This window comes from Sardina pilchardus, chromosome 2 (assembly GCF_963854185.1).
Source record: "Sardina pilchardus chromosome 2, fSarPil1.1, whole genome shotgun sequence".
Taxonomy (NCBI): Eukaryota; Metazoa; Chordata; class Actinopteri; order Clupeiformes; family Clupeidae; genus Sardina; species Sardina pilchardus.
This window is the reverse complement of record NC_084995.1, coordinates 15,831,938-15,856,813: the sequence shown is the minus strand read 5'-3', so window position 1 is coordinate 15,856,813 and position 24,876 is coordinate 15,831,938. Positions and strand designations below refer to the sequence as shown.

The 24,876-nt window shown below is 40.6% G+C and overlaps 1 protein-coding gene across 4 annotated transcripts; it reads right to left on the bottom strand.

The window, feature by feature from the left end:
- Positions 1 to 2,464: 2,464 nt before the first annotated feature.
- On the bottom strand, positions 2,465 to 24,640 carry LOC134064660 (zinc finger and SCAN domain-containing protein 22-like). Of its 4 annotated transcripts, none has more exons than XM_062520487.1 (14): positions 24,085 to 24,219; positions 20,926 to 21,059; positions 18,896 to 19,318; positions 18,331 to 18,495; positions 17,975 to 18,039; positions 17,242 to 17,795; positions 16,162 to 16,208; positions 13,201 to 13,757; positions 11,314 to 11,616; positions 11,095 to 11,206; positions 9,986 to 10,081; positions 9,189 to 9,249; positions 7,760 to 8,015; positions 2,465 to 4,473 (listed from the first exon to the last, which is right to left on the bottom strand). In XM_062520487.1, exons 8-14 carry the CDS (start codon positions 13,579 to 13,581, stop codon positions 2,917 to 2,919), a joined length of 2,766 nt encoding a protein of 921 aa, XP_062376471.1. In that variant the 5' UTR covers positions 13,582 to 13,757; positions 16,162 to 16,208; positions 17,242 to 17,795; positions 17,975 to 18,039; positions 18,331 to 18,495; positions 18,896 to 19,318; positions 20,926 to 21,059; positions 24,085 to 24,219; the 3' UTR covers positions 2,465 to 2,916. The 4 variants fall into 4 exon arrangements, with proteins under 4 accessions (XP_062376471.1, XP_062376472.1, XP_062376473.1 ...); XM_062520489.1 differs by having other exon boundaries at positions 2,466 to 4,473; positions 13,642 to 13,757; XM_062520490.1 differs by lacking the exon at positions 13,201 to 13,757 and having other exon boundaries at positions 2,466 to 4,473.
- Positions 24,641 to 24,876: the final 236 nt, after the last annotated feature.

Genomic DNA, 24,876 nt, shown 5'->3' with positions numbered 1-24,876 from the left:
GAAAGCATATAATGCAAATAAAGTAACATTGTAAAAAGTAAAATTAATTAATAATTACCTGGAGAAGACACAATAAAATAGTTCGATAGACAGATATACATCATGTGTGCTCCAACTGCAAGCTGTGCTGTTGTGTCCATGGTTACACAGTAGTAGAGGCCCAGGTCAGATTCAGAGACGTTGGTAATCAAGAGATCATAGGAGTTACTGGAGGAGTTCCAGGTGGGATGGTAGCGAGGGACTGGTTTGAATTGTGGATCTCTGGTAGATGGCATTATCAGTGGAGGTTGGTTTGAACGGAAGCTTTCTCCAAACCAAAGTTTTTGTTTTGTCATTTTTTGGACAATCACAATATAAAGTGAGATCGTCTCCTCGTGAAATTTCCTCAACTCGTAGTCCTGAGACTATACCTAGTCTGGCACCCACATCTGCAATACATTAAACATATCACATCTGATTGTAAGCTGTATAGATGTGGGCGTTAACAGTTGCAACTATTAAAGTAGGCCCTGTAATCATTGTATCAATAAGGATAAGGATAAGGATAAGGATAACTTTAATAATCCCCTAAAGGGGAAACTCAGTGCCACCATACAGACAACAACATAAGCAAAGCACAACATGACACACAATAACATAAAGCAAGACACAGCAACAGGAAAAGCAACATACAGTTAGACAGGACACAAGCAGACAGCAAAGCAGACCATGGCAGTGGACTACCAACATGTGCAACATACAGCAGTATAGGAGGAGGAGGTAAACAAAAAAAACAACAAAAAAAAAGGTAACAATAAATTATAAATAAATAAGAAAATCAACCCTGATGTCAGAGGTGCTTATTAAAAAGCCTGACTGCAGAAGGCACAAAAGATCTCCTGAATCTCTCAGTTGAGCAGCTGGGAAACAGGAGTCGCTGACTCCTACCACTTTTTATAAAAAAGCTATGAAGAGGGTGGTCATCTTGTGACACAATCCTTTTTATTTTCCTCAAGTATTGTATTAGAAGTAGAAAAGTTATAGAAAAAGTAATCACAAAGGCATTTTAATGTTTTTGAAAGCATATACTCACACAAAAAAATGCAAAGCACTGCTTCCTTCATGTGCATCTTGATGTCTGTTGCGGAAGCTTGTGAGACAGGGGTCTTTGATGCAAACGTGTCAGCTGCCTTAATAGAAACTGTCCATCACTGAAGTAACAGCAATGAGGAAATACTTTGTTACTAAAAATAACATTACGTTGGATCTAGCTTTTTTCATCTGCTTTACTTCTGTCTGCATTCTGTCTGTTCTGTGTCTGCATCAGAAACATGATAGTATTGGGGAAATAGACCCAAGTTGGAAGCATATGTCTAACATTTTTATGAGTAAGACTGACGATGTATTTTTACATATGACCTATGGACTCAATATATTTGGTTCTAGTCTATACCCCTTTCCATAAAGTTGACCATAAAGAGAAACATAAAATCATCTGGAAATGTATCTTAACGCCTTAAATAAAATGTTTAAAAAGAGGAACTATCCAACCTTTAAGGACACCAATTTTCTTTGTGAATGTAATATACATTGGAACCCCTATGTTAACCTTATGTGTTAAATTCCCAGAGGCAGGCAGATTTTTATTTTTAATGGACAGCTATTTCATGGATCCAGGATACTATGCACCCTAATGAAGTTCCCCTTTGGAATTAAAATAACCTCACATCATCACATACCCTTCACCGCCCCTAGAGATTGGCATGGTGTTTTTTTTTTTTTTTTTTTCAGTTAGCCTATTAGCTGGTTTCATGCTCATTGAGCTCAATGCAAATCAAACCAGCTAATAGGCTAACTGAGAAAAAAAACACCATACCAATCTTTAAGTGAAGTGGAGGGTATGTGATGACGTGGAATGGAAATGGAGGGATGGTTGCAAAAAAGTTCTAAGAATTTCAGGTAGATTTCTAACATTACATAACATATGCTATCACATCCTGGCAAAGAGTGTGTCCTGTATTACCTAAAGCCATTATAAGTACTGATACTACATTCAGCATCTAATATACAGTAGACATGTTTCCCTCCCTGGGATTAAGAATAAGCATTTAGAATCTCATCCATATGAATTGGCTTTCTCCATATCTGAAATTACTTCCATTTTGTCCTTCAATTGCTACTAGCTAGCCTAGTAGTCGGAAGAGTGATTTATCTGATAGGTGGTGTTCTGGATTAGTGGGAGTGGCTTGCAAGCTATGCATTGTGAGAGTTGCTGTCATCCATACAAAAGTGTCCAAAGTCACTTTGTCTTTTCTCATTCAAATAGGCACCAAATTCGAAATTTATGTTACATTTCAACTACAAATATGACCCTCCTCCAATTAAGATTAATGTTTCCACGGGTAAAATGCTCCTTTAAAGGTTTTACATAACACAATAAGGACACCCCTGCATGGTAAGCTATAACCAAAACATTTTTTAATTGATTTCTGCATATGAGGGCATTTTTAACAGTAGTGATGTTTATGTTAGTCACGTGGCACTATGCAAAGGGTCAAAATGATCAGTAACAGTGTGTGTATATGGGCGGCCATCGGTGATATCTGTATTCTTAACTGTGGGTTTACTGTATGCAAGAGGTTGCTGTTTTTATGTATGTATGTTTTGTTGAATTGCAGGATGCAGCTCAGAACAAATGTCCCAACAAGAACAATAAAATAATATGCATCAAATACCGTTCAAACAGTCACTACTTTCACCTATTCAAATCCAACCAGGATGAAGGAAAAAAACAAAAATGTATTAATTTCATTGAACTGAAATGGAAGGAACAATCATAAAGATATAACGACCAAATTCTAACCATTTGTTTTTCTCTGTTGCCCTACAGGGCACCTATTCTTTTCATCACACCCAGTTTTTCTGGTCCAGTCATCCCTAACCTTCTCCCTCTCCCTCTCCCTCCCCCACCCCCTCAACTCCTGGTCCATGTTTGCGCTGGATGTGGTTCTTCAGGCTGACGTTGTGGTTGAAGCACTGCCCACAGTCCTGACACTTGAAGGGTCTCTCCCCTGTGTGGAGGCGCATGTGGGACTTGAGATGTCCTGCCTGGTTAAAGGACAAGTCACACAGCTCACAGCTGTAGGGCCTCAGTCCCGTGTGGACCACTTTATGTCTCTTGAGTCTAAAGGCCTCGTTGAAGCCCTTGTCACAAATATTGCAGAAGTATCTGCCATGTTTCCAGTGAGTCTTCCTGTGAGCACCACGAAGAAAGCGATCCTCAAACCGTTTGGGGCACTCAGAGCAGCGGTACTTCAGGCTCTCCCCATTGTGGGTCTTCTCGTGCTCCTGCTTGTCTTCCAGGATCCTGAACTTCTTGTAGCAGTAAAGGCAGGAAAGTCCACGAAAGCCTTCAGTGTGCTTCTGACTGTGCAGATGGAGGCCTAATTCATTGATGCAGCGCTTCCCACAAACCAGACACGAGAACGGCTTGACTTTGTGATCACAGACGTGTGTAGTCCGGCCGTCGCGCTTGAAGAGGAATCTGCCACAGTCTGGACAAAGCTCACGCTTACCACCATGTAACTCGTCCAGATGGATCTGCAGGCTGTATGGATCGTTGAAGTAGACGGCATATTTTGGAGGGTTCCGTCTCTCCTCATTTGCTGCACTAGTTTCTTGATGGCAACTGTTGGACGACTCGACTTCAGATGCAGAGTTACCACCCTGATCTCTACTGCTGGTGTCTTCTGGTCTTTCATTTCTAGTTCCTTGGTCACCGCTGTCCAGGGAACCCTGTTCTCTAATGCTACAGCTGCTGCCTAACTCATTAACTCCATTGCTGGTTGCCTCCTGGATGCCACTGGGGATGGTATGCTGGCTGGCAGAAGCGAAGACCCCTTCACTACTAATACGGTTTGAATCTTCAAGAGGATCACTGGAAGCAGTTTGTTTGTTATTGCTGTTGGCGTCTGGGCTGCATGAGTGTTCAGCAGCTTGGCTAACTTCACAAGAGCCCTCTTGGTCTGCAGCAGTAGGGGACTCTGGGCTGATGGCTTCTTGGGTTTGTTGGCCGTCTGTGCTGACCAGCTCCTGGTAACCGTCCTTGTAGCCGCACTTCACGCAGCAGTAGAGCTGTAGGTGTTTCTGCTTGTCGCAGCGGGCACTGGCCTCTTCCCCGCAGTCACAGCACCATTCAATCTGAAGAACATGCTCCTCTCCTTCATCATCGCCTTCAGACTCCTCATCTGACACCTCCAAGACCTCTCTCAAATCCGGAGTCCAATCTTCATCACTGTCACTTCTCTTCCTCTTTCTTTTTTTTGCTTTTTCCTCTTCCTCTTCCTCCTCCTCTTCCTCTTCTTCTTCCTCCTCCTCCTCCTCCTCGTCCTCTTCTTCTTCTTCGTCCTCCTCTTCTCCCTGCACCATCTCCTCCCCGGTAATCTCCTCCTCCATGCATGTGTCCTTGACTGCCCTCCCCACTGGCTTCACCACCTGCAGGAGACAAAAAGTTTCAAATTCATTGAATTTCGTTAAGGATGAAACAAAGTGAAATGGAGAGTTCAAGAAGGCTTCTAGAGCTTCCCATCAAAGGCAGATCAAGATAGTAGCAGAAGGCAGTGCAAAAGTAGAATTACAAAAATATTAGGGTGGGTGACGGCACATAGCCTTTCTGTTGTCCTGAGTGTCAAACATAAGAAATGTCTAATCTGCAAAGATATGTGGGTATATTGTTCAAAAGGTCCGTTTTATATTAACAGACTATTCATATTCCAGGAAAAAATCATATGGTATGACTGAAATGGACTTTGCTTGAAATAAAAGCAATAAAATGAATAAAAGTTTCCCTTGTTTAAAGCGTAACTCTCAACAAAAAAACAATCTAGTCTTTTTATGAATGTATCGAGTCAACCCTTCGTTTAAATGCATAATTACGTCAAAAGATTGACTATTGTAGTTTTGATCGAAGTTTCATCAGGGTCTCTAGACATGAACTCGACCATCGAGAACATTGTTTGTGTACACAGAGTTTACTAAAAAGAAAGGTTTTCAACAACTCATCAAAGCATCAAAATAGTAGTGACCCTAGCATTCTTAAGTGACGCTTCCGACGTAATTATGCTTTTAAACTAAAGTTTGACTTGGGTATATTCACAAATAGACCCTAGGTTGCATTTTGGCGCGAGTTACGCTTTAAAGGGATATTCCGCCATTTTTGGAAATACGCTCATTTTCCACCTCCCCTCGAGCAAAACAATCGATATTTACCTTGCTCCCGTTCATCCACCCATTCTGTGAGTCTGGCGATACAACTTTTAGCTTCAGCCTAGCATAGGTCATTGAATCGGATTAGACCATTAGCCTCTCGCCTGCTAGCTTCATGTTTAAAAGTGACTAAGATTTCTGGTAATTTTCCCATTTAAAACGTGTCTCCTCTCAAGTTAGAAAGTGCAATAAGACCAACTGAAAATGAAACCTGGCGTTTTTCTAGGCTGATTTGACATGGAACTACACTCATCTGGCGTAATAATCAAGGCAACTTGCTAACGTACCATAGGCGCAGTGATATCGTACGCAGCATCTGAAAATAGTCCCCATAGACAACAAGCACAGTGTTTCCCACACATAGACAAATGTGTGGCGGTGCGCCACAGATTCATCACCGACCGCCACATATTGCGTTTCGTTATTCTTTTATTTATTTATTTATTTATTTTGAAACGCTATTGAAAAACACGCAGCATTCGTAAAGCTGAATTTCCTTTCCCTGCGCTCCCTCTCTGTCACTCACGCGTCTGTCTCTCATACACACACACACACGCACACACACAGCCACTCCCCTCCGTGCACATCGCGGCTGTCTGTCTCCATGAAAACCAACGAAATCATCCCTGGAAGCGTGGTTGGTGGTCGCACTGACTCACCTGACGCTGCTCGGGTAGAAGCATAAAGTTCTCCCGCAACTTTTGTAGACTATGTGTGCAACTTAATTACCAAACAGTATTAGTAAACTCATTCTCCTTGGCCCGTTCTCGTGTGCGCACAATGGACACCGGCACCCGCCCTCCACCTGCACATTTAATCCAAATAAAACATTCACAATCGTGAACGCATTGACGCACAGAAGACGACTAGCTAAATTACTGTTATATTCGGTTAGCATCATTAGTAGGCTATGCTGCAGACATTTGATTAAAACTCTTGCATTCAAGTTGACTGACCAACAATGTTTTTCAACTCCAAGACTTAAAAGGGCCTGTCCCAAGGAGAAAAAGTATTAGCTTACCTTGAAACTTTAAACACATGTGGGGAATTGAACAGTCCAACCAGTACAGTAGGATAAGCTTAGCCTGCTACTTTGTTAACAATATTTTGAGGCTTCAACCAGACAGCTGAATGTAAGATGTGGAGTTGTAATATGAAGAGTAGGCTGTAATCTGCATAAAGTTTGCTGTTATGAATATCAGAAATGTCAGTATATATAATGTAAATAATTACATAATGTGTAGTGTGTGTTTCAAATAAAGACAAGCTTCACATCTTGGTAAAAAAAATATGGGTGCACCCCCCCCCCTCATCAGACATGGGCGACCACCACACATTGCCTTCTAATCTGTGGGAAACACTGAAGCAGTAGTAGTGCCAGTAGTTTGCAAGTTGCCTTGATTATTACGCCAGATGAGAGTGTAGTTCCATGTCAAATCAGCCTAGAAAAACGCCAGGTTTCATTTTCAGTTGGTCTTATTGCACTTTCTAACTTGAGAGGAGACACATTTTAAATGGGAAAATTACCAGAAATCTTAGTCACTTTTAAACATGAAGCTAGCAGGCGAGAAGCTAACGGTCTAATCCGACTCAATGATCTATGCTAGGCTGAAGCTAAAAGTTGTATCGCCAGACTCACAGAATGGCTGGATGAACGGGAGCAAGGTAAATATCGATTGTTTTGCTCGAAGGGGAGGTGGAAAATGAGCGTATTTCCAAAAATGGCGGAATATCCCTTTAAATACATATTAATACAAGAGATGTCTACTTATAAGTCTGCTGTTTTAAAGGCCCAGGCATAATATTTTAAACTAGCCCTGAACAAAAAGATTTTAGCTTAAAAATCAATATCATACAGTGTGACCCTAAGTACTGTTCTTATGTTTAAAGTTTGTCTTTTAACAAATATGAAGAGAATAAACTCAAAGGGGAACTACAAACATTCAGATTGAAGCCCACCATCAAGAATAGAAAAGCTCAAGAAACCTGTACAGTGTTTGGTGGCATTCTGTTTTACACAGTTGTGATTTTTGTGATATATACCGGCCTTAAAACTGTCTTTTGTTGTGAAATACATTTAGTACACATTTTTGCATTAACAGATTGTTACGTGGTGTGTTCAATAATCAGTCCTCTTGTTTTAACATTCAGTTCACTTTATTAACACATGTTCAGTTCACAGTTCTAGCTGCCGGCTCTGACTCCGTCTCAATCTCATTATCCTCTCAGTACTCTCGCGATAACCAATTAACATCCACTATACTACACGTGGCATGATGCATCATATGGTGCTACATCAAGAAATTATGAATAAAAAGGCTTTTTGGGTCTAAATCGTACAAATCTCAATGGAGGTTTGCAATGGAGATGCCTTACTTTATGTACTGATGAAGGAAGCACAAGGAAATGCTAGACTTTGAAGTAATGAAAGAAGATTATGCTACATTGACTCAAATAAAAAAATAAATAAAAAGGTCTTATTTTCTAAATCAATCGAAATCTGGATTGGATTTACCTCTAAAGTGTCTGGGTCTGGGAGCTGCTGGTCAGGGGGTGTGTGGTCTGAAGGTGGCTGGTCAGCTGGCTGGTCTGTGGGACGGCTCGCCCAGTCCGTGCTGTTCCCACAGCTCCAGCACTGCTGCACCACGTGGAAGAGTAGTCCCTTGGTTTCCGTAGAGACAGTGCAGGCATCACTGCAGCATTTGAGACACTTCTGGAACAGCTTTAACAGGCTAGCAACGTTCACAACGACATCCGCCATCAGGCCTTTCCTACAAGAGAAGCAGTGAGTAAGTAACATAATTCCTAGTTCTGCACACTAGAATGCATTAATAAGTATTCAGGTATTGTACAAATAAAATATTTTCCACATTAGATTGAAATGAACAGTTTTCCAACAACAAATTCTTTATTGCAAAATATTTACTTTTCAATCAGATATACAATCCAGATTAACTTTGTGTGCAGATACTGCAGACTTCAGCGCACAGTTTAGACATCAATAATCGAACGTAATGCAGAGGTCATCTCAATGCATGTAGCGTTCACAGAATAAATCCGCTAACCCAGCGAGCACGTAGCAGTGGTACAACAATATGCGGTACATTATCAAACCGAACAATATGCCCCCAACTGTCCAAAACGCAGATGTAAATTGCAATAATTTGGCAGGCCTACATCTGTTATTAATAAATACTGCACACCCTACATTCACAGAAAACCTCCAGAGAAGCCGTCCATTTGCCCGATCACCTCTGAAACTCATCAGCACATCCCTGCTGATGTAGGCAGGCACTGATAAGTTGAGGCAAATAAGTCCAAGAAAAAATAAAATCTCAGGACAGTTGACCGCTCCAACATAAATGGAAGGCTGCTGTATAGCAACGAGCGAGACGGAGATCCAATATTGGACCAGGCACTGGTATCTTTCATAATCCATTGTGAGGGGACATTAGGATTTCGGTTTAAACTAGATTGGAATGAACAATAGTAGTCTACAGCTCACTAGCAATACTTTGCTTATATATCTATAGACTAGTTAACTTATGCGCTTCTGACATGACGTTGCACATCACTATATTGCTAGTGCAACAACGAGTCCGCTTCTTACTGAAAACATGGCAGTCTCTCACTGCAAGTAACAACAAGCCAGTTTTTCACTAATGCTTAGCAAAAACAAGCCAGTCCCTCACTGTTAATTAGCGAAAACAAGACCGTTCAAAGCTCATCTTGAAATAAATTGATTCCCCAGCTCTTTCCACTGATAGTTAGATGAAGCAATTACAATGTACCCTATTGCAGTAGTAAAAATAAACCAAGCAAAGTCATATTGCCATTTTTTTATCAGTAGACAAAACATATACTTAATTGTTTAAATCAGTGGACTTTCTATATTAAATACCAAAACTGTACCGCTACCGTGGCCGAAAAAAAGTGATACATACCGAACCGTGGACACAGTGTATGGTTGCATCTCCAGCACGTAGGAAGATCTTCTTTTTAGATCTGCAGGGGCAGAAAAAATAATGCAACTTTAGAATAAAATGTACTTCACACTTGATAACAATCCTTATCAACTGATATATTTTCACTGGTAGAATGTTATATGGGAACCATGTTGAAGGAAATTTAGCAAGGAAAGCTATATTATCTCAGTATCTCAAAATATTCTATAATAATAATCTATAAATTGCAGAAACTTTTATCTGTCTGTGTCTCAAACTTGACAGGTGTCTTGCTACAGGCATGAGTAAGTGCAGTGCCAAGTTTGGCTAAATATAATGATTTCAGACTTGGCAGACGTCTTGCTATGAATACCAGTAAGTGCAGCGTCACCACAGACAAGGTAGAGTATGTTGCATGATTTTATGAAAGTATGATGTATTGCGACATCGAAGCAAGTCAAATTTGTAGCTTCTTTTGTCTCATTCCATCAAACTACAGATCCGCTATCCAATCTGGTAAACTTACATAACCGATAGAGGGCTGCAAAGCGAATGCATAAGTGGCGTTCACCATGTTACGAGTTGATAAACCACTGAAATGATTTTGGAAACATTATTTTAAGGTACAAAAAACTCTTTAGTGTTGCTCTAAAGCAGGTGTGCGGGTATGTAATTGTGATGTGGGTTTTCTACAGGAATGGCGTGTTTCAACGGCCACTGCACTAGTGTGCACAAATACAAACAATTGTTCACAAATCTGTTGGAGACACAAGCCAGGAAAAAATATTTAGCCTTACTTCCCGATTCTTTCAAACTGATATTTCTTGGAGGGTGCAACAGGAAGTCCATATCATCGCCAAGGGAGACGTGTGTCACAGCAGGAGTCTGAGTGGCTGGAACAGAAACACAGAAACACACACACACACACACACATTGAGGTCAGAGGACAGGAGGTGCAGACGCAAGTTAAACACAATGAACTCTAATCGCCCTCATCCCTATGTTGTTGCCTGATGTTAAGGATGCGTCATATGGTAGGAGGGCCTAAAGGCTACATTCAAGTACTATGATCATATCTGACAGGGCTGTACAGTGCAACATTTGTTGCATGTGCTACAAAAAAAAAAAAAAAAAATCAGTCTCTGCAATGGATGACTTACCAACATAGCACCGGTGCAATACAGTTTTGTATATGACAATACAATGCGTGTGAGACGCTTGTGAGACACTTGTTTGTTTGAGGTGCGTGTGTATTCTTCTGTGGGAGGACAATCAATGTGCTTTCATTTCAACTTGGTAGTTGTAGTCTAGGCGATTAAAAAGCATGTCCACTTGTGAGTGGTATCCAAATAATTCAACTCCAAATCCCAACACCTTACGAATTATCCTCTTGAATCGAGCAAATGACATATGAAGGCAAAAGTATTTCATAAACTACTGGTATTTCACTCGTGCAATCCCAATGAAGTTGAATATACTCTAAAAGCTTGTATACAAACGAAACATGATCAAATCTTAGTTGAATAACATCTTCAGCATATTGTTGTTGTTTCATCTTAAAGATGACATGTTTTCAACATGACCTTTTATCAATCCAGTTGCAGTACGCCTAGTTCCTAAACACAGTTAATGAACTGTGATTAAGTGCCCTACTTGTGATTGCTTTTAGAGATTTTATACTGATGTGGCTGGTGCTATACATCACTTCACTTTGTAGCACCGGTGCTATGTGAAAGAAAAGTTAAGATACAGCCCTTTCTGAAATGAGCAAACAGACATTAAGGCAGGCTGCACATCAAGCATGTACTAGAAAAAAAGCATTCTACTCTACTGAATGTGTAGTGCTTCCACCAGAAAAGCACACTGAAGTAGCAAGCTATTCCTTATTGTCCTGGTGATCCCATACCTTTGCTGCGTACATAGACAAGAGACCCTTTGGACAACTGCGTTCCAACTGATCTCTGCTTAATATCACACTGGTGGTCCCCGTTCCGTGTCCGTGGTGAATACCCCTGCACCTAGTGTTGGAAACAAGACTTCACGTAAGACAAGACTCTTGCCATCGCTAGAGTCTGTATGAAAGCATTGCACATAAACCATTGGCTGACAGAGTCGTGTCCCCTACCCATTCCTTGCTGCAATCATCCATAGATGTGATGAAGAGTGATGGCAGAGCATCAGGCTTGAGCGTTAAGCTGGCAGCCACACCAGCCTGTTTCTGCTGCCAGTTGGTGAAGCAGTCAGGAGGGAAGTGGGTGCAGCACATTGTGCTTGAGGAATTCACTGGATGCTTCAGTCTGCCGTCGAGGAGAGCCATCCATTGCTGCAGAACTGATGGGTCTTTAGGGAAACGCAGGAGTTGTTCAGTTCTGTTGCAACCTCGGATGATGCAGATTTCTGACACCTTGGAGTCTGTAGCCTGTAAGAGCTTAATCACAGGACAGCACAGTACATTTTACACACGGGTCATTTGAAATTCAAGAGATTTATTTGTCACTTGAACAAACAGAAACAAAAAGCAGTGAAATGTGGACCATATGCATTAGTGGCGGCACTAGTTTTTTTCTCTTCCACATTGATTTTCATCAAAAATGCAGCACTGCAAGCACACACAAGATGGAATTGTTAGACTATTTCAATGGCTAGTTGCTTACTTTCATTTCTGAGACATGTTGAAAGGTCTGCAAAATTTGACTGGAGAAAATGCATTTTGTGTCATTATTGCAGCATCGGTCTCAGTTTTCATTGTAACTACGTTGCACATATGAGCACATAGGCATTGCTCATTACTCACTTATAATAGACAGGGTAAATGTGGCCTTTTTCTGATGTGTTCTCCTCTCTTATTTCTGTTTTACAGATTACATTGTCCCGACAAATGCAGAGGAAACCAAAACAACCGAAACGAGACACTCAATAACACACGAAAACCTCTCTAGGGGTGTAATGATACACAAAACGTATGGTTCGGCATGTACTTCAGTTTTTTAAGTCATTACTGGTTCATTTTAGTACCGTTAACTTTTACATACTGCTAACCTAAAAAAGTGTCAAGTGTTTCTTGATGTTAGTTGACTAAACTGACTTAATGGTCTGCCATTTATGATTGTGTGGGCTTAAAAGTCTACTGTTGACTCCTGTTAAAGGCATTTGCATCTGCAATGCATCGATACAAACTAGCAGCTAGCCTATTCTTACCTTTACATCCTTACTGTGACTAGCTTATATTCATCTCATAAATATTGACATGTCTTGAGAGGAGACAACTATTAAATAGGAAAATAACTGTCAATCTTAGTCACTTTTAAACGTGATGCTAGCAGGCGAGATGCTGGCGAGATGCTGACGCGACGGTCTAATCAGATTCAATGGGCTAGGCTGGAGCTAAAACTGGCATCGCCAGTCTCAGGGAACGGTGAACTGGACAGAGGTAAAATCAATTGTTTAACTCAAGGGGAGGTGGAAAATGACTGAGTGTATTTCCAAAATGGTGGAATATCCTTTTTAAAGTAATGTCCGAGGAGGTTGGAGAGAGGTGTGGAGCCAACTGTCTTCACCATAGCCTAATATGATTACAACCAAGACAAATAGTTAGCTGCTAACGGTCATGTGTGATATATCTTTTAGCAGCTACGGTCTATGGATTTTCGACTACCTTGCTCTAAAGCTAAGCTAGGTGTCAACTATTATAATACTTCAAACATGCTGTAGCCGATCAAATATAGGCCTACAGTCGGAATCAACAGAACAGAAGTTCAGTTGAAGGGGTCTCTTTGGAGAAAAGCATCTGCCAAACAAACATCTCAGGTATGTAGCCTAGGCTAAATTTAGCTTAGTTAACTGTCAATATTTCGCTGTTGTAAACAACAGCACATAGCTGCTACCTGGGATTTAATTAAATTGTTCTGTCAGGTAATGTGTGTTGGTTGTGTGTGAGTTTGCAGTCAGTTAAAATACATGTGCAAAAATTACATGTAGAATCTAGGCTACATTTTGATATGACAAGACTTACTATGTAAAGCTCCCGTTTTCGGCGCGCATTTTCTCTATTAGCACTGCTAGTGCTAACGTTAACAGACTCTTCACTCCCACCAGATTTTTCCAGTTGACTTGCATGCACCGATGGTACAGCCCCGCTTGCCAGCCTAACCGTCTCTCGAAATCCCATGCGGTGTTCCATAACATCTCCTTTGTTGTAGCTGTCCAGTGTGAAGTGTTTTTCACATAACACGGTGTTTTTCGTCACGGAGGAGGCAGTGAAATCGCGTCTCTTTGCTTGGACGAAACGTACCCAAGCACGGAAATCTTTGTGTTTCTTGTCTGGGAATCGGTGGACCCGATGGCCAGACAAGTTGGAGTTGTTGCATCCAAAACAAGCGCAAGAATTCACCATTGTGGCTGACAACGAAAACCTACTCAATAATAATGACAACGACAAGCTATTTTCTCTTACCAACGCTCAGGCTACCTAACTGGCAGAACCAGCAGCAGCAATGTTTGCCTGTCGTTCCGTCATGCGTACTTCAGGAAAGTTTTGTGGAGACTATAGGCACACTTCCATCTTAATTTCTGCCTGTGGGTGTTGTAAACATATGTATTCTTATGCATGTCCGTTTAAATTGACATTTTCATTATACAACATTCTGCATGAAGTTATACAATTACCGTGAAATTTGCTCTTTAAACAAGTTTAAACAGCGGGGGGATTTAAAGAAAACTGCCTAACTCCTACAGAAATGCATAAAACCGGTTTCCGCGACGATATACGACGGCAAGGGGCTATATTCGACGAGGTCTCCAATGTCAATCAATCGTATAGGCCTACGGTATAACGAATGACCGGACTAAATGGTTCTACTGGTTTGGCTCTGGCAGAGCCGGGCTCTGGCTCTGGCTACTTCAATTTTTCGCGGCTTGTATCTGTATCATGTGCGCGTCAGATAAACATCCGAGGTCAAAGGACAGGCAAGCTGGCTGCCTCTACATCCTAGGGAGGGAAAGTGAAAACCAGCGCCCCAAGTGGTTGCGTTCCTATCGAAGAGCAGCTCCAATGTTAAGTCCCATAGACCGACTTTTCAAAAAAATACTACGCAGCTATACCAGCGATCTTATCCACCAAAAATATTTTTCAGTCTTCATACTGTAATAATCTACTAACTGTGAAAATATCAGACCCTATTTCGCCTGAATTTAAAAAAACGTAATTGCAAAGTGCGCTGTGCCATGCCTCCATCTAGTGGTTAAGGAATATTTCACACCCATTATTATGATATTAAAAGCTGCGCCGTTGAAAATTGACACAAAGTCGTTTGGGTGATCCATGTGATGAATTGTGTTTTTCTTTTCATACTTCGTTACTTTATGAATGGTGTTGTATTATTAAGGTACCATTTCGAATGTCATTACTCTGACATTCAAGAAATAACGGCTGCCATTTTTCGTGACCGAGGGTCAATGGGCATTGAACATGGGTCACGGATGTAATGTTTTTGTTCTCCCTTAAGTTTCTCCACGTTGCGTCGATAAAATTTCGAAATTCTTGCTGTATTATGTCGGACAAAAATGTAGGTTATTATCAAAGTGAAATGGTTACTATCATGTCAGCGGCGTTTGTTTCAGCACATAATTGACGTTTTCCTTCGAAATGGTCAGTCAGAATCAATGGGAGTCAATGGGGAACCGTAATGCTTGTGATAGCAGTGTACCAAGGAAGCTTGTGTCGGATGACATGACGGCGGTCATTATATCCCAGAACCAAATGAAACACACCAGAAAGGTAGATCACCTCCATCTTCAGTATTTACTGGGTTTTTTTTTTTCAATTGCTTACACACATTTTCAAAGCTCTACACACAAATTCAATAATTGCTCTAACGAAACGAAAAAAGTGTCCCCCTATTTTGCAAAATCAAACACAGCGTTCAAAATTCAACGCTGTAATTCAACGCAAAATTCAGTTCAATATTGTAAACATATCTGAAAAGCAAGCATTTGTCTCACATTTTCCATAGTATAAACTTATGTCTATCATTTACACTTTAAATCTAAAACTCTTGTTTATATGAGTGAAAATACAGAAATATGAAAATTATTTTTTTTTAAAAGTTGTTTGATTTGCATTGAGTTCAATGAGCATCAAACAGGCTAATAGGCCTACTGGAAAAAGCACCATGCCAATCTCTAGCTATGGTGAAGGGTATGTGATGATGTGGGGCTATTATAATTCCAAAGGCCAAGGGAACTTTATCAGGATGCATAATATCCTGGATCCATGATATAGCATGGCCTTTAAAAATAAAAATCTGCCTGCCCCTATGTTAACCCATGTGTGAAATACCCATAGGGTTACATAGGGGGTCAAATACTTCCTTCCCATAGCATCTAAGAAAAACATTAATTTATTTACGATACATTCTTCAATCAAAGATCAATTGTGAAATGATGATTTTATATTCCTGTTTTAGCATGGTATCAAATACATATGCTCCTCACTGTAGATCTTCACAGAGAACAAACATGGAATCTAAACGTTCCTCTCAATTTGATTGACATCACATAGTAGCCTACCACATGTCTGTGTTTTTATAATAAATGGATTCACAGATTTGCCATGTGAAATGACACTATAAATCAGATGCAAGAGAAAAAAAATCACCACATCAACTAATTTCTTGATTAAATATGTTTCTAGTGATTGCATCATAGAGAGATCTCAGGAGCATATGTCAGTTCACAGTCATTGAGGGCCTAGCTGCATTTTTCTCCCATAGATAAACACACACAGCAGCAGCAGATCAAAGAATGAAAATGACAGACACAATTTTTGCATGAACGTAACCGAATACCTGAACAAAACCAATTTTACTTTTGGAGTGAAAACTCTGTTTTCAATTTTAGATAACCGGTTAATAACGGTATTGTTCCAATCAATCTTTCTTTAAATATTATTCAAAAGTACATATTGAAAAGTCACCTGCCCATGTGTTCCCCAGTCCCCTCATAGGATGAATTTGGTCTCCCCTGTGAAATAGACCTAGTTGATGAAAAGGATTTTCCAACACTATTTAACTGCCTTTTTCAATAGCCTCCTAAATTACTGAAACATGTGTGATAAACATATGCTAGAGACACTAGGGGAATATTTATGGAATGCCTTTAACAGTTAGTCTTGATATCTATTGTGCTTCAATTTAAGCTTTTAGGCTGTTGGGCAAAAGAAAGGATAGTTTTTTCTTAAAGAGAAACTATGCAGGATTGGCGATTTCATCTTAAGTTTCGGTTTCGTTTTTCATTTTCGCTCTCGTTTTATGCTTACATATTTCTCTGCAGAGCTTCCCCGACAGCTTTAGCGTGTATATTTATACATATATGGCTATATATAAATATATAAATTGCAAGCGTGGTTCTTCTTGTTCTTTATGCGTCTCAGCCTTCCAGATGTAAACAGGGAACGATCGTCTCCTGAACAAACTGCAAGGTTGCAATAGCGGATAGGGCCACTGAGGGCGGGAGGAAATATTACTGTTTTCGATCAAATCTAAAAAGCAAAACAACGATTTCTAAGCGATTTTATGACTATGAAAAAGTTGCATAGGGTCTCTTTAACCATTCTTCTATAACGTTCTAACAGGTTACCAGAGGCCATAGAATACCAGGAACAAAAATATAATGTTTTTGCTCAGAACAAACCAGATTAAAAATCATTCTGTTTTCAGTCCCTGCATGGACCAGCTGAGCGAACTCGTCATGCTAACTTTGATTAGACTTTTTCTAAGTAGCCCCTCACAGTCTATGTCAAAGCCAAACACTAACTGTCACAGCTTTCTGTAGAGGACAGCAGAAAGCTGATAAGTGATTGTGGTTTCCTGTCTTTACCTTTGTCTTTACAGGCAAGAGAGATCACTGAAGATAGCCAGACTAGTGTACCCTTCTTTCAGTGACCAGAAAATGTTCCGCACAAAAAGTAAAGCCCTTTGTGTGCGCTATCAGAGTGCATGTCATGGCAATTAATTCATGTTTGAAATACCATGAGTATAAAAACAGACTTGCTCACATTGTAAGGCTGTTTATTTGGTTTGACTAGTTTCTTGTCACACACTTCAGCGGTTGTTTTGCATGTGTTTACCGTGTGGATCAGCACATGAAATGAGAAATTTGTGAGAAATGAAGTGCTATAAAAATGTGCAATATAAATAAAATGCTTTCTTGTATCTGATGACTGAACGAATAACTGAATTTGATTATTGAGAGAGAGCAAAAAACACTGACAACATTTATTCACATGTTACTGCGTTAAGAAGAACAATATAACCAAAAACAGCAAACAACCATTAGAATTCTATTTGTTTCTAAAATAGCACAGGAGATAGCATTCTAATGCATCACTTGATATTTTAAATGAAGCCACAAACCTCAAACAAATCATAGCGAGGGCAGTTTACTGACCACAGAGGGGGCCGTTCACTGTCCAGGACAGGCCTACTGTCTATTAAATCTGACCTGGGTGTAAGTGGTGAAATCAGAGTTACGAGTTCCCTTATTCTGTCTATGCTTATTTGTCACAGTAGGAAGATCCAGTGAAGCATAACACAGGTCCCCATCCTCAATCTGAAATAAACAATAACGAAGAGGACATGTTTAGACATGAACAATATTTACACCTGCCAGAACAGATGCCCTGTCACTGCTGAATTTCTGAAGCTAAGCAGGTGTAGGATAGGTTAGTTCTTGGATGGGAGACTTCTTTTGAAAATTAAGTTTCCAAAGATTAAGGAAATGTGCTCTACCTGTCTCCGGTTTCTGTTAACTTGCATATCAGTTCTGCTCTGTGGGAGTGCAGACACAGTTATTCCTGCAAACAAACAAACAGACAACCAGCAGCAACAGGCGAAAACAAAACAAAAAAATATTTATTATTATTGAACTTATTCAATTTACAATTTTGTTTAGTGTCATTGTCCTGTTGCTGGGTCTGTCCATGTATTTGTGTGTGTGTGTGTGTGTGTGTGTGTGTGAGTGTGTGTGTGTGTGATAGCCTACAGTATGTATCTGTGTGCCAGCCTACAGGGGAAATCAGAATGTGTGAACTTGATTTTTTGTGAGTAATATGCCTCTTGATAAAACAAAAAAAAGCCAAATACACCTTTGTGAGTTTTGCTGCAGAGGCAGTACACGCAGCCCGACAAGATGACAGCAGACAGCAGTGCACATGCAAGACACAGACTGGCCAACACCACCCAGCACTGACCACACGCCCAGGGAAAAGGAGTAGAGGTAGTGGGAACAGCATCCTGTGTCACATAGTGGCCTATATGGCAAAGAAAAAATGCAACACACTTCTCAATGCATAATCTGTAGATTATAAATCTGTCAAAAACCCCACACGTGCCTCCACTGCAACACATTGAGAATTTAACATCTCAGCTTTAACCAAATGTTGTTTTCTGTTTGACGCATATCAATAATGATATCATATAATATAATTGTAATATGATATAATATAAGACGCAAATGAACAATAAGTCAATAATCTTCCATTGTGTACACTGCCTATGTGAAAAGTGCCGGGCCTTTGAAGATAATTCATCATGTTTATTTGTAAGTCTTACAGCAACAGTTTATCAATTCCAGCATCATAAATTATTTCATAATCAGTCTTGTGCTCTGTCAGCACTCGTATTATGTATGCAAGTAGACTACATGCCCACCTGTGACAGAGACCCAAGTGGCATCTTTGCTGAAGTTGTAGATCTTCTTCTCTGTTATGGCCTGACTTTGAAGTGTCCTCACTTTGTCCTCACTGGCACAGTAGTAAAGCCCACGGTCTGATTCTCTCACCGTGTTGATCTTCAGATCGTAAGATTGATTCACATTATTCCACACGGGAGTTAAGTGACTCGTTGTGGACATGTTGAAAACTTGGTTTCTGTATGCCTCCATAGCTGAAATATTAGTACATATCTGTGCATCGGCAGAAACCACACCTGCCTGCACACATCTGCCTCGGAACCACACAATGTTTGATCCAGTTTTCATGACGCGATCACAGTACAAGATGATGTTGTCTCCGGGTCTGACACGGAGCTCCATATCTATGCCGGACACCCTTTGACAAACAAGGGAAACTGCACCTAAAATATAAATAACATGTATTATTATTATTATTATTATTATTATTATTATCATCATTATTATTATCATTATTATCATCATTATTATTATAAAAATCAAATACATAGATTTATCTCCCTCAACAATGGAATTCTCTTCTCTGATTGGCTGATGGGGTGGCCATTAACTTCGTATAACCTGCTACCTATGAAGTAGTTCCCGTATAACACTTGAATATTAATTCGCCAAACTCGTTGCGAAGTTTAAATGAACTGTCACGTTGCATCCAAGCTGAAATACAGACGTGCAGAACCATAGTAACATTGTAGCATATGACGGAGGTGGATTGTAGCTAGTTTGATGCCATGTAGGCTATAAAAGTAGCGATCTTTCAAAGTCAAAGTTAATCAGAATCCTGGGATATGGCCGCTTGACAACGGGAGAGATAGAACTAACGACTGGCTTTTGGCCGTAGCAACCAGCCATTTAGAACTAACGACTGGCCTTTGGCCATAGCAACCATCCACTTTAGAACTAGTAACGGCAGTTTTGTCCTGCAAGTAGAAAGTTGATATGTGGCGGAAAGTAGTCCCACAGTCAAGACAGTTTTAGCGATGTTAACGGACGCAACGGTGGAATAAAACTATGTTCTAAATATACAGGTTATGAATACAAACGGGAGATAAGCGGGATAACGGCCTTCGAGGTCGACCGGTTCGATGGAAATAATGGCACGGCGGAGGTAACTCCGTCTCCGTGCTTCGCACGTCGCCGGAGTTCTAGACCTCCACCTAGCCATTATTTCCATCGAACCGGTCACCTCGTCGGCCGTTATCCCTTACATATTTGCATGCACAGACATAAATATGCATAGGCCTATTTTGGTTTTTGTTGATATGCTAATGCTTAGATGAGCTCAAAAAAGTGAATGAATGGATAAATTATGATTAATGTAACTGTGACATACGGTTGCAGCTTGACATTTTCATGTATGCGTGAGGAATAGAATATATGTGTGTGTGTGTGTGTGTGTGTGTGTGTGTGTGTGTGACACCTCGGGAACAGAAGTTAGTGTGTCATGGTTATCTCAACTACTTTGCTTTCAATGTAAGTGCATCGTATTGATACAACTTTAGTTTAGAACAGAGGTTAGCCATTAGTCAAGTGAAGTCAAGTGTTTATTTTTTGGCATTTGCTCAAGTACATCGTACAGGCGTATTGGAATGCTTGTGCGGTTCACTCAGTCAATGATAATAATAATAAAAAAACACTCATTATTCATTTACTCATTAACATGTCACTATAAGTCACATTCAATCAGTGTATTTAGGAGTCTATAAACTCTATTTTGATCGATCCAAACACACAAACAGATAGATAGAAGACATACTGCACCTAAAATAAATAATTTAATAAATAGAATGAATAAATAAAATAAAAAAGAATATACACACATATTTCTACTCCGAAAAGAATTATGTACATGATGTGAATAAATGCTATGACCAAAGTGACTAAATGTATGCCAAATTGACATGACTTTTTATTCCTTTCAGGAAGTCCGCCATTTTTAAGACCGCAAATTTGTTTGTATGGATGTTTGAAAGTCAGGTGAAATACTACTTACACAAGAATGCTGTTGAAGAGCAACACAGCCAGTTCATTTTGAGTCAGTGGTGGCTTGTACACAGTAGGAGTCTCTGATCCAAATATCTATGATGACATACAAGCCTCACCGTGACATGGGCCGTGAATGGGCATCTGCAAAATGATTGGGTTACCAAAGCGGAACATTCAAGCTTGTACATTTCCTTGCGATGAAGGCCAAGGCGAGTGGTGGCAAAAAAAAGCTGACATCAGATCCGTTTTGGCTGTGATATAAAATATGTTGCATGTTTGTCTGTGTCTTTTGCCCTCGTGCTTGAGCTTTCTGGGTCAGAGAGTGAGAGGCCTAGTTTCATCAACACAAATGCTGCCATTAAAGAAACAATGTGGAAAATATAAGGTGAGAGAAATGACGCAACCACTCTAGGAGTTTGAAATGTAAATTATTGATAGTTAATGTCCCTCTCCTACCATACAGCTGTTGCCTCTTACTGTAGCTCTTTCTGTTAACTCAGCAGACCTATTGACATTTTTTTCAATATATTACCATCAAAACTAAACAATGAAAATTCAGTTCGGTCAAGACCCACTACAGTAATGAGCAGTCCCCAGTGTCCCGGGGCTTGGGGTTAGGGCCTGGTTTAGGCTTGAGCTGAATCAAAGCTGCCTACTTTGCCCCTTCCAGTTGGGTGTTCGAAAGGTCACTATTGGTTTTATATTGTTTACATCACTATTTGCATGAGCCACGACTAAAAGAATTGCAACAATATCAAACAGAACACCCCATAAAGCTATCTAGGCTGGTTATGTCCGATGAAGGAACAAAAATGATTTTGATGTAATCATAATATCATTTTATAGGCACAATAAATACACTGTTGGCAATCATGACAAGCAATCACAGATAACAGTGGACAAAGTTCTACAAGAAATAAGTCACAGCCAAATATAATCACATAGTAGATTACAGTGTAAAAAGTCTAATACATAGGCTACAGCGGATAAAGTCGAATAAATAAATAGTGTACACACACACACTACAAGAGACACCAAATAGGCCATGCATGCAAACGGACATGTGTCACACTACACAATGAGCACTGCAAAAAGAATGCTGCCCCCTCAAGAGATATAATGCGCAAGGCCAAATAAAGAATTATAATGATTGCCTAATGAACAAAGACAGAAACAGAGAAACAAACGAACAGACAGAAATTTAAGCAAAAAACAAACATTCAGGTCAAGCTTAGCAGGCCTCCATCCACCGAGGTCCACCGAGTTCCAGGTCACAAATGATTAAACCCAGGAAAAACAGTGGCTACAGTAGTTGGACAGCCGAAGGAAATCCTCAGTTGGGGCCAGCCTATATAAATTAGAAGCTATAAAGCCAATGAGGCTTATACCAGTGTGGATGACTAATAGCTGAGCACACTCTCGCCAGCGTCAGTGTTGCTGCAAACCTGTGTGGAATCACTGCTCTCTAATGTGAGCAACGTGTCTGCGTGTTAAACTGGTCACCATACAGACACAGACACCAGGCCAAGGTTCTCCTGATCGCACAGTTTAACTCCAACAGGCTCACTCTTCAAACGCACACCACACTGTCCTCCTGTTCATTTCGGACACATTTAAAAGAAGGCGCCAGTTAAGCCACCTGATCAAATAATCAGTGCCAGTGGGCCGGCCTTCATTCTACACTCAACCACCCTACCGGCTACATAAGTAATATATTTTCCTTGCGTCCTCAATGAACAGATACTCAAAAAATTAGAATATCATGCAGAAGTCCATTGTTCTGTCCAGACTGAGAGACTGAAGGCTCAGGAAACCATTGACATATGATAATACTACAGTCAGAAGAAGAGGCGCCATTAAATAGCCTGACTGGGTCTTAAACCAACAGCAGGTACTGTATCTGCCTGAACAGATTGGGAATAAGCGATGATCTAGCCCACTGCAGTTTCTTACCAAGTCTTTGCTTACCCCATCCTGCAGCTAACTTGTCTGCCCTCAGTGCACTGGTGTAGCCACACATGACCATAAAAGAGTCTGACATTTGGCTTTTGGTCACCATGCACATTGGTCAGCTTAAAGTGTGAAAACATTTTGATGCCACCAATGGGAATTTCTGAGAAAGACATGATTTGTAGAGCAGGGTTTTAGTATGTGTCAAATGAGAAAAACAGGAAACCCACGATCACCATGGTGGTTCAGGCCACTGTTAGCTGTGCATACAGTACGGTCATTTTTGGGGCAAAGCATTGGCAGTGTACATGTAACTGCACCAGTATGTTGTACATTACTGATGCACAATTAGCAACACAGTCATTGGGGTGACTGATAGCATGGAGGTAAAAGGTAGCAGCGAGGGTGGAAGGGAGGGCCTAGCATAGGGCCTGTATAGCCATTTGCTTTCTATACAGAGGAAACTGACAGATTGCTCAAGGCAGCATATATGGGACAATGGTTGCACAGGGAGACACTTGTATGGAATACAAGGGAAAGTGGGAAAAAGCACACACACTACCAGGTCCAGGTGGGAGGAGAGTGCACTGGCAAGAATGAGACTGGGTCACACAAAACTCGACAGCACATTATTTCTACTGAAAAAGCATGTTAGTGGTCTCTGTGGGTATTGCCAGAGTCAAACACCAGAAACTGTAGAACATGTTATTCTCCATTGCAATAAATACCATCAAGCAAGACAGAGATTGAATGATCAGCTGGTAGCAAGTAATGTGTCCTTTGATCTGAAGACATTATTGCAAAGTAACTCAGGGGATATTTTTGGTTTTTTACTTTCTTTTTTGAAAGATACAAACCTCCTGAAAAGAATATAAAATCTATTTTTTGGTTCTAATTTGTTTTGTTTTTGTTTGTTTTGTTTGTTTTATTTATTTGTTTATTTGAGTTATACTAGTGCAGACAAAGATCCTTGAATATCCTGAATATCTCTGTAGAGTAGTGAATCCTGTTCCGTACTCCAGTCAAGTGGTGGCGGTAATGCACAAAGAAAAGGTGCCAACCGCCAATAAAGTCAGAAGAAGAAGAAGAAGAAGAAGAAGATTGCTCAAGGCCTACAGATAGCTAACCAAATCATAGAGATAGCAGCTACTATGGCTAATAACTGATGTTAACGACACACAACCACGCGGAATCCTAGCGTTATAGGCCTACTTACTGATGTCGGTTGTGGTGAGAGAATCGTTGGTACAGCTCCTGGGTTTAGTTTTAGTCGCTGTGCATATCCGGCTTGATGCTGTCCGAGGTTGGAGAAACAATCCTGGGTGAAGTGGCTCGAACAAACTACCAACCTCGGATTGAATTGTTGTGGAACACTTTTATATATGAACATCAACCATTCCCGCTGACAATTTGCTTCTTGGGGAAGTCTGTGTAACGTCTTGGCTTGCCCAACACATCCTGGGACATTACACGCGGAGTCTGACATTTCTTTGCTCTCGTTAGGAACTGCTGTTAGCGGTCGCTGAAGCTAGCTAACGTTTCTTCGGTAGGCTTATACTGCCCACATTACATGGGGTTGGAACGGTTGGAACCCTTTTACTGTCTATGGTTGGAACATGCAAATGAGAGGGGGTGTATCTAAAGGGGGATGGGCGCCTATTACGCGTTATCTGAGCTCTCAACACGGCTGTTTCTATTTTCCAATTTGCATACGAAAGCAGGCGTGAGACGCGGTAAAGTCTCTGGGGTTGTCCTTTGGACACTAGGCCTACTCGCAGCCCAAATTCAACCGGAACAAGGTGAATGTGGTTTTGAATTCTAGGACTCCTTTAACAAGAGCCCTTTGCAAGGGCTGTCATGTGAAACCCACAGATGGTTTCATCTAGTCTAGCATTTGTATGAAGAACAACCCATAGTGTGAAGAGTGGGCAATGATCAATATCCATCCAGTGACACCATAATATGCAAAGGAAATGGGTCAATTTACCCTCTTCATAAACTTTTGCTC

Excerpts from the sequence above, each read along its gene's own strand:
- LOC134064660 (XM_062520487.1), bottom strand. The coding sequence starts at position 13,581 with ATGGTGAATTCTTGCGCTTGTTTTGGATGCAACAACTCCAACTTGTCT. Across the intron at positions 10,082-11,094 it reads TGTCTATGTACGCAGCAAAG|CCACTCAGACTCCTGCTGTG; the intron begins GTATGGGATCAC and ends TTTCTGTTCCAG. Across the intron at positions 4,474-7,759 it reads CAGACCCAGACACTTTAGAG|GTGGTGAAGCCAGTGGGGAG; the intron begins GTAAATCCAATC and ends TGTCTCCTGCAG.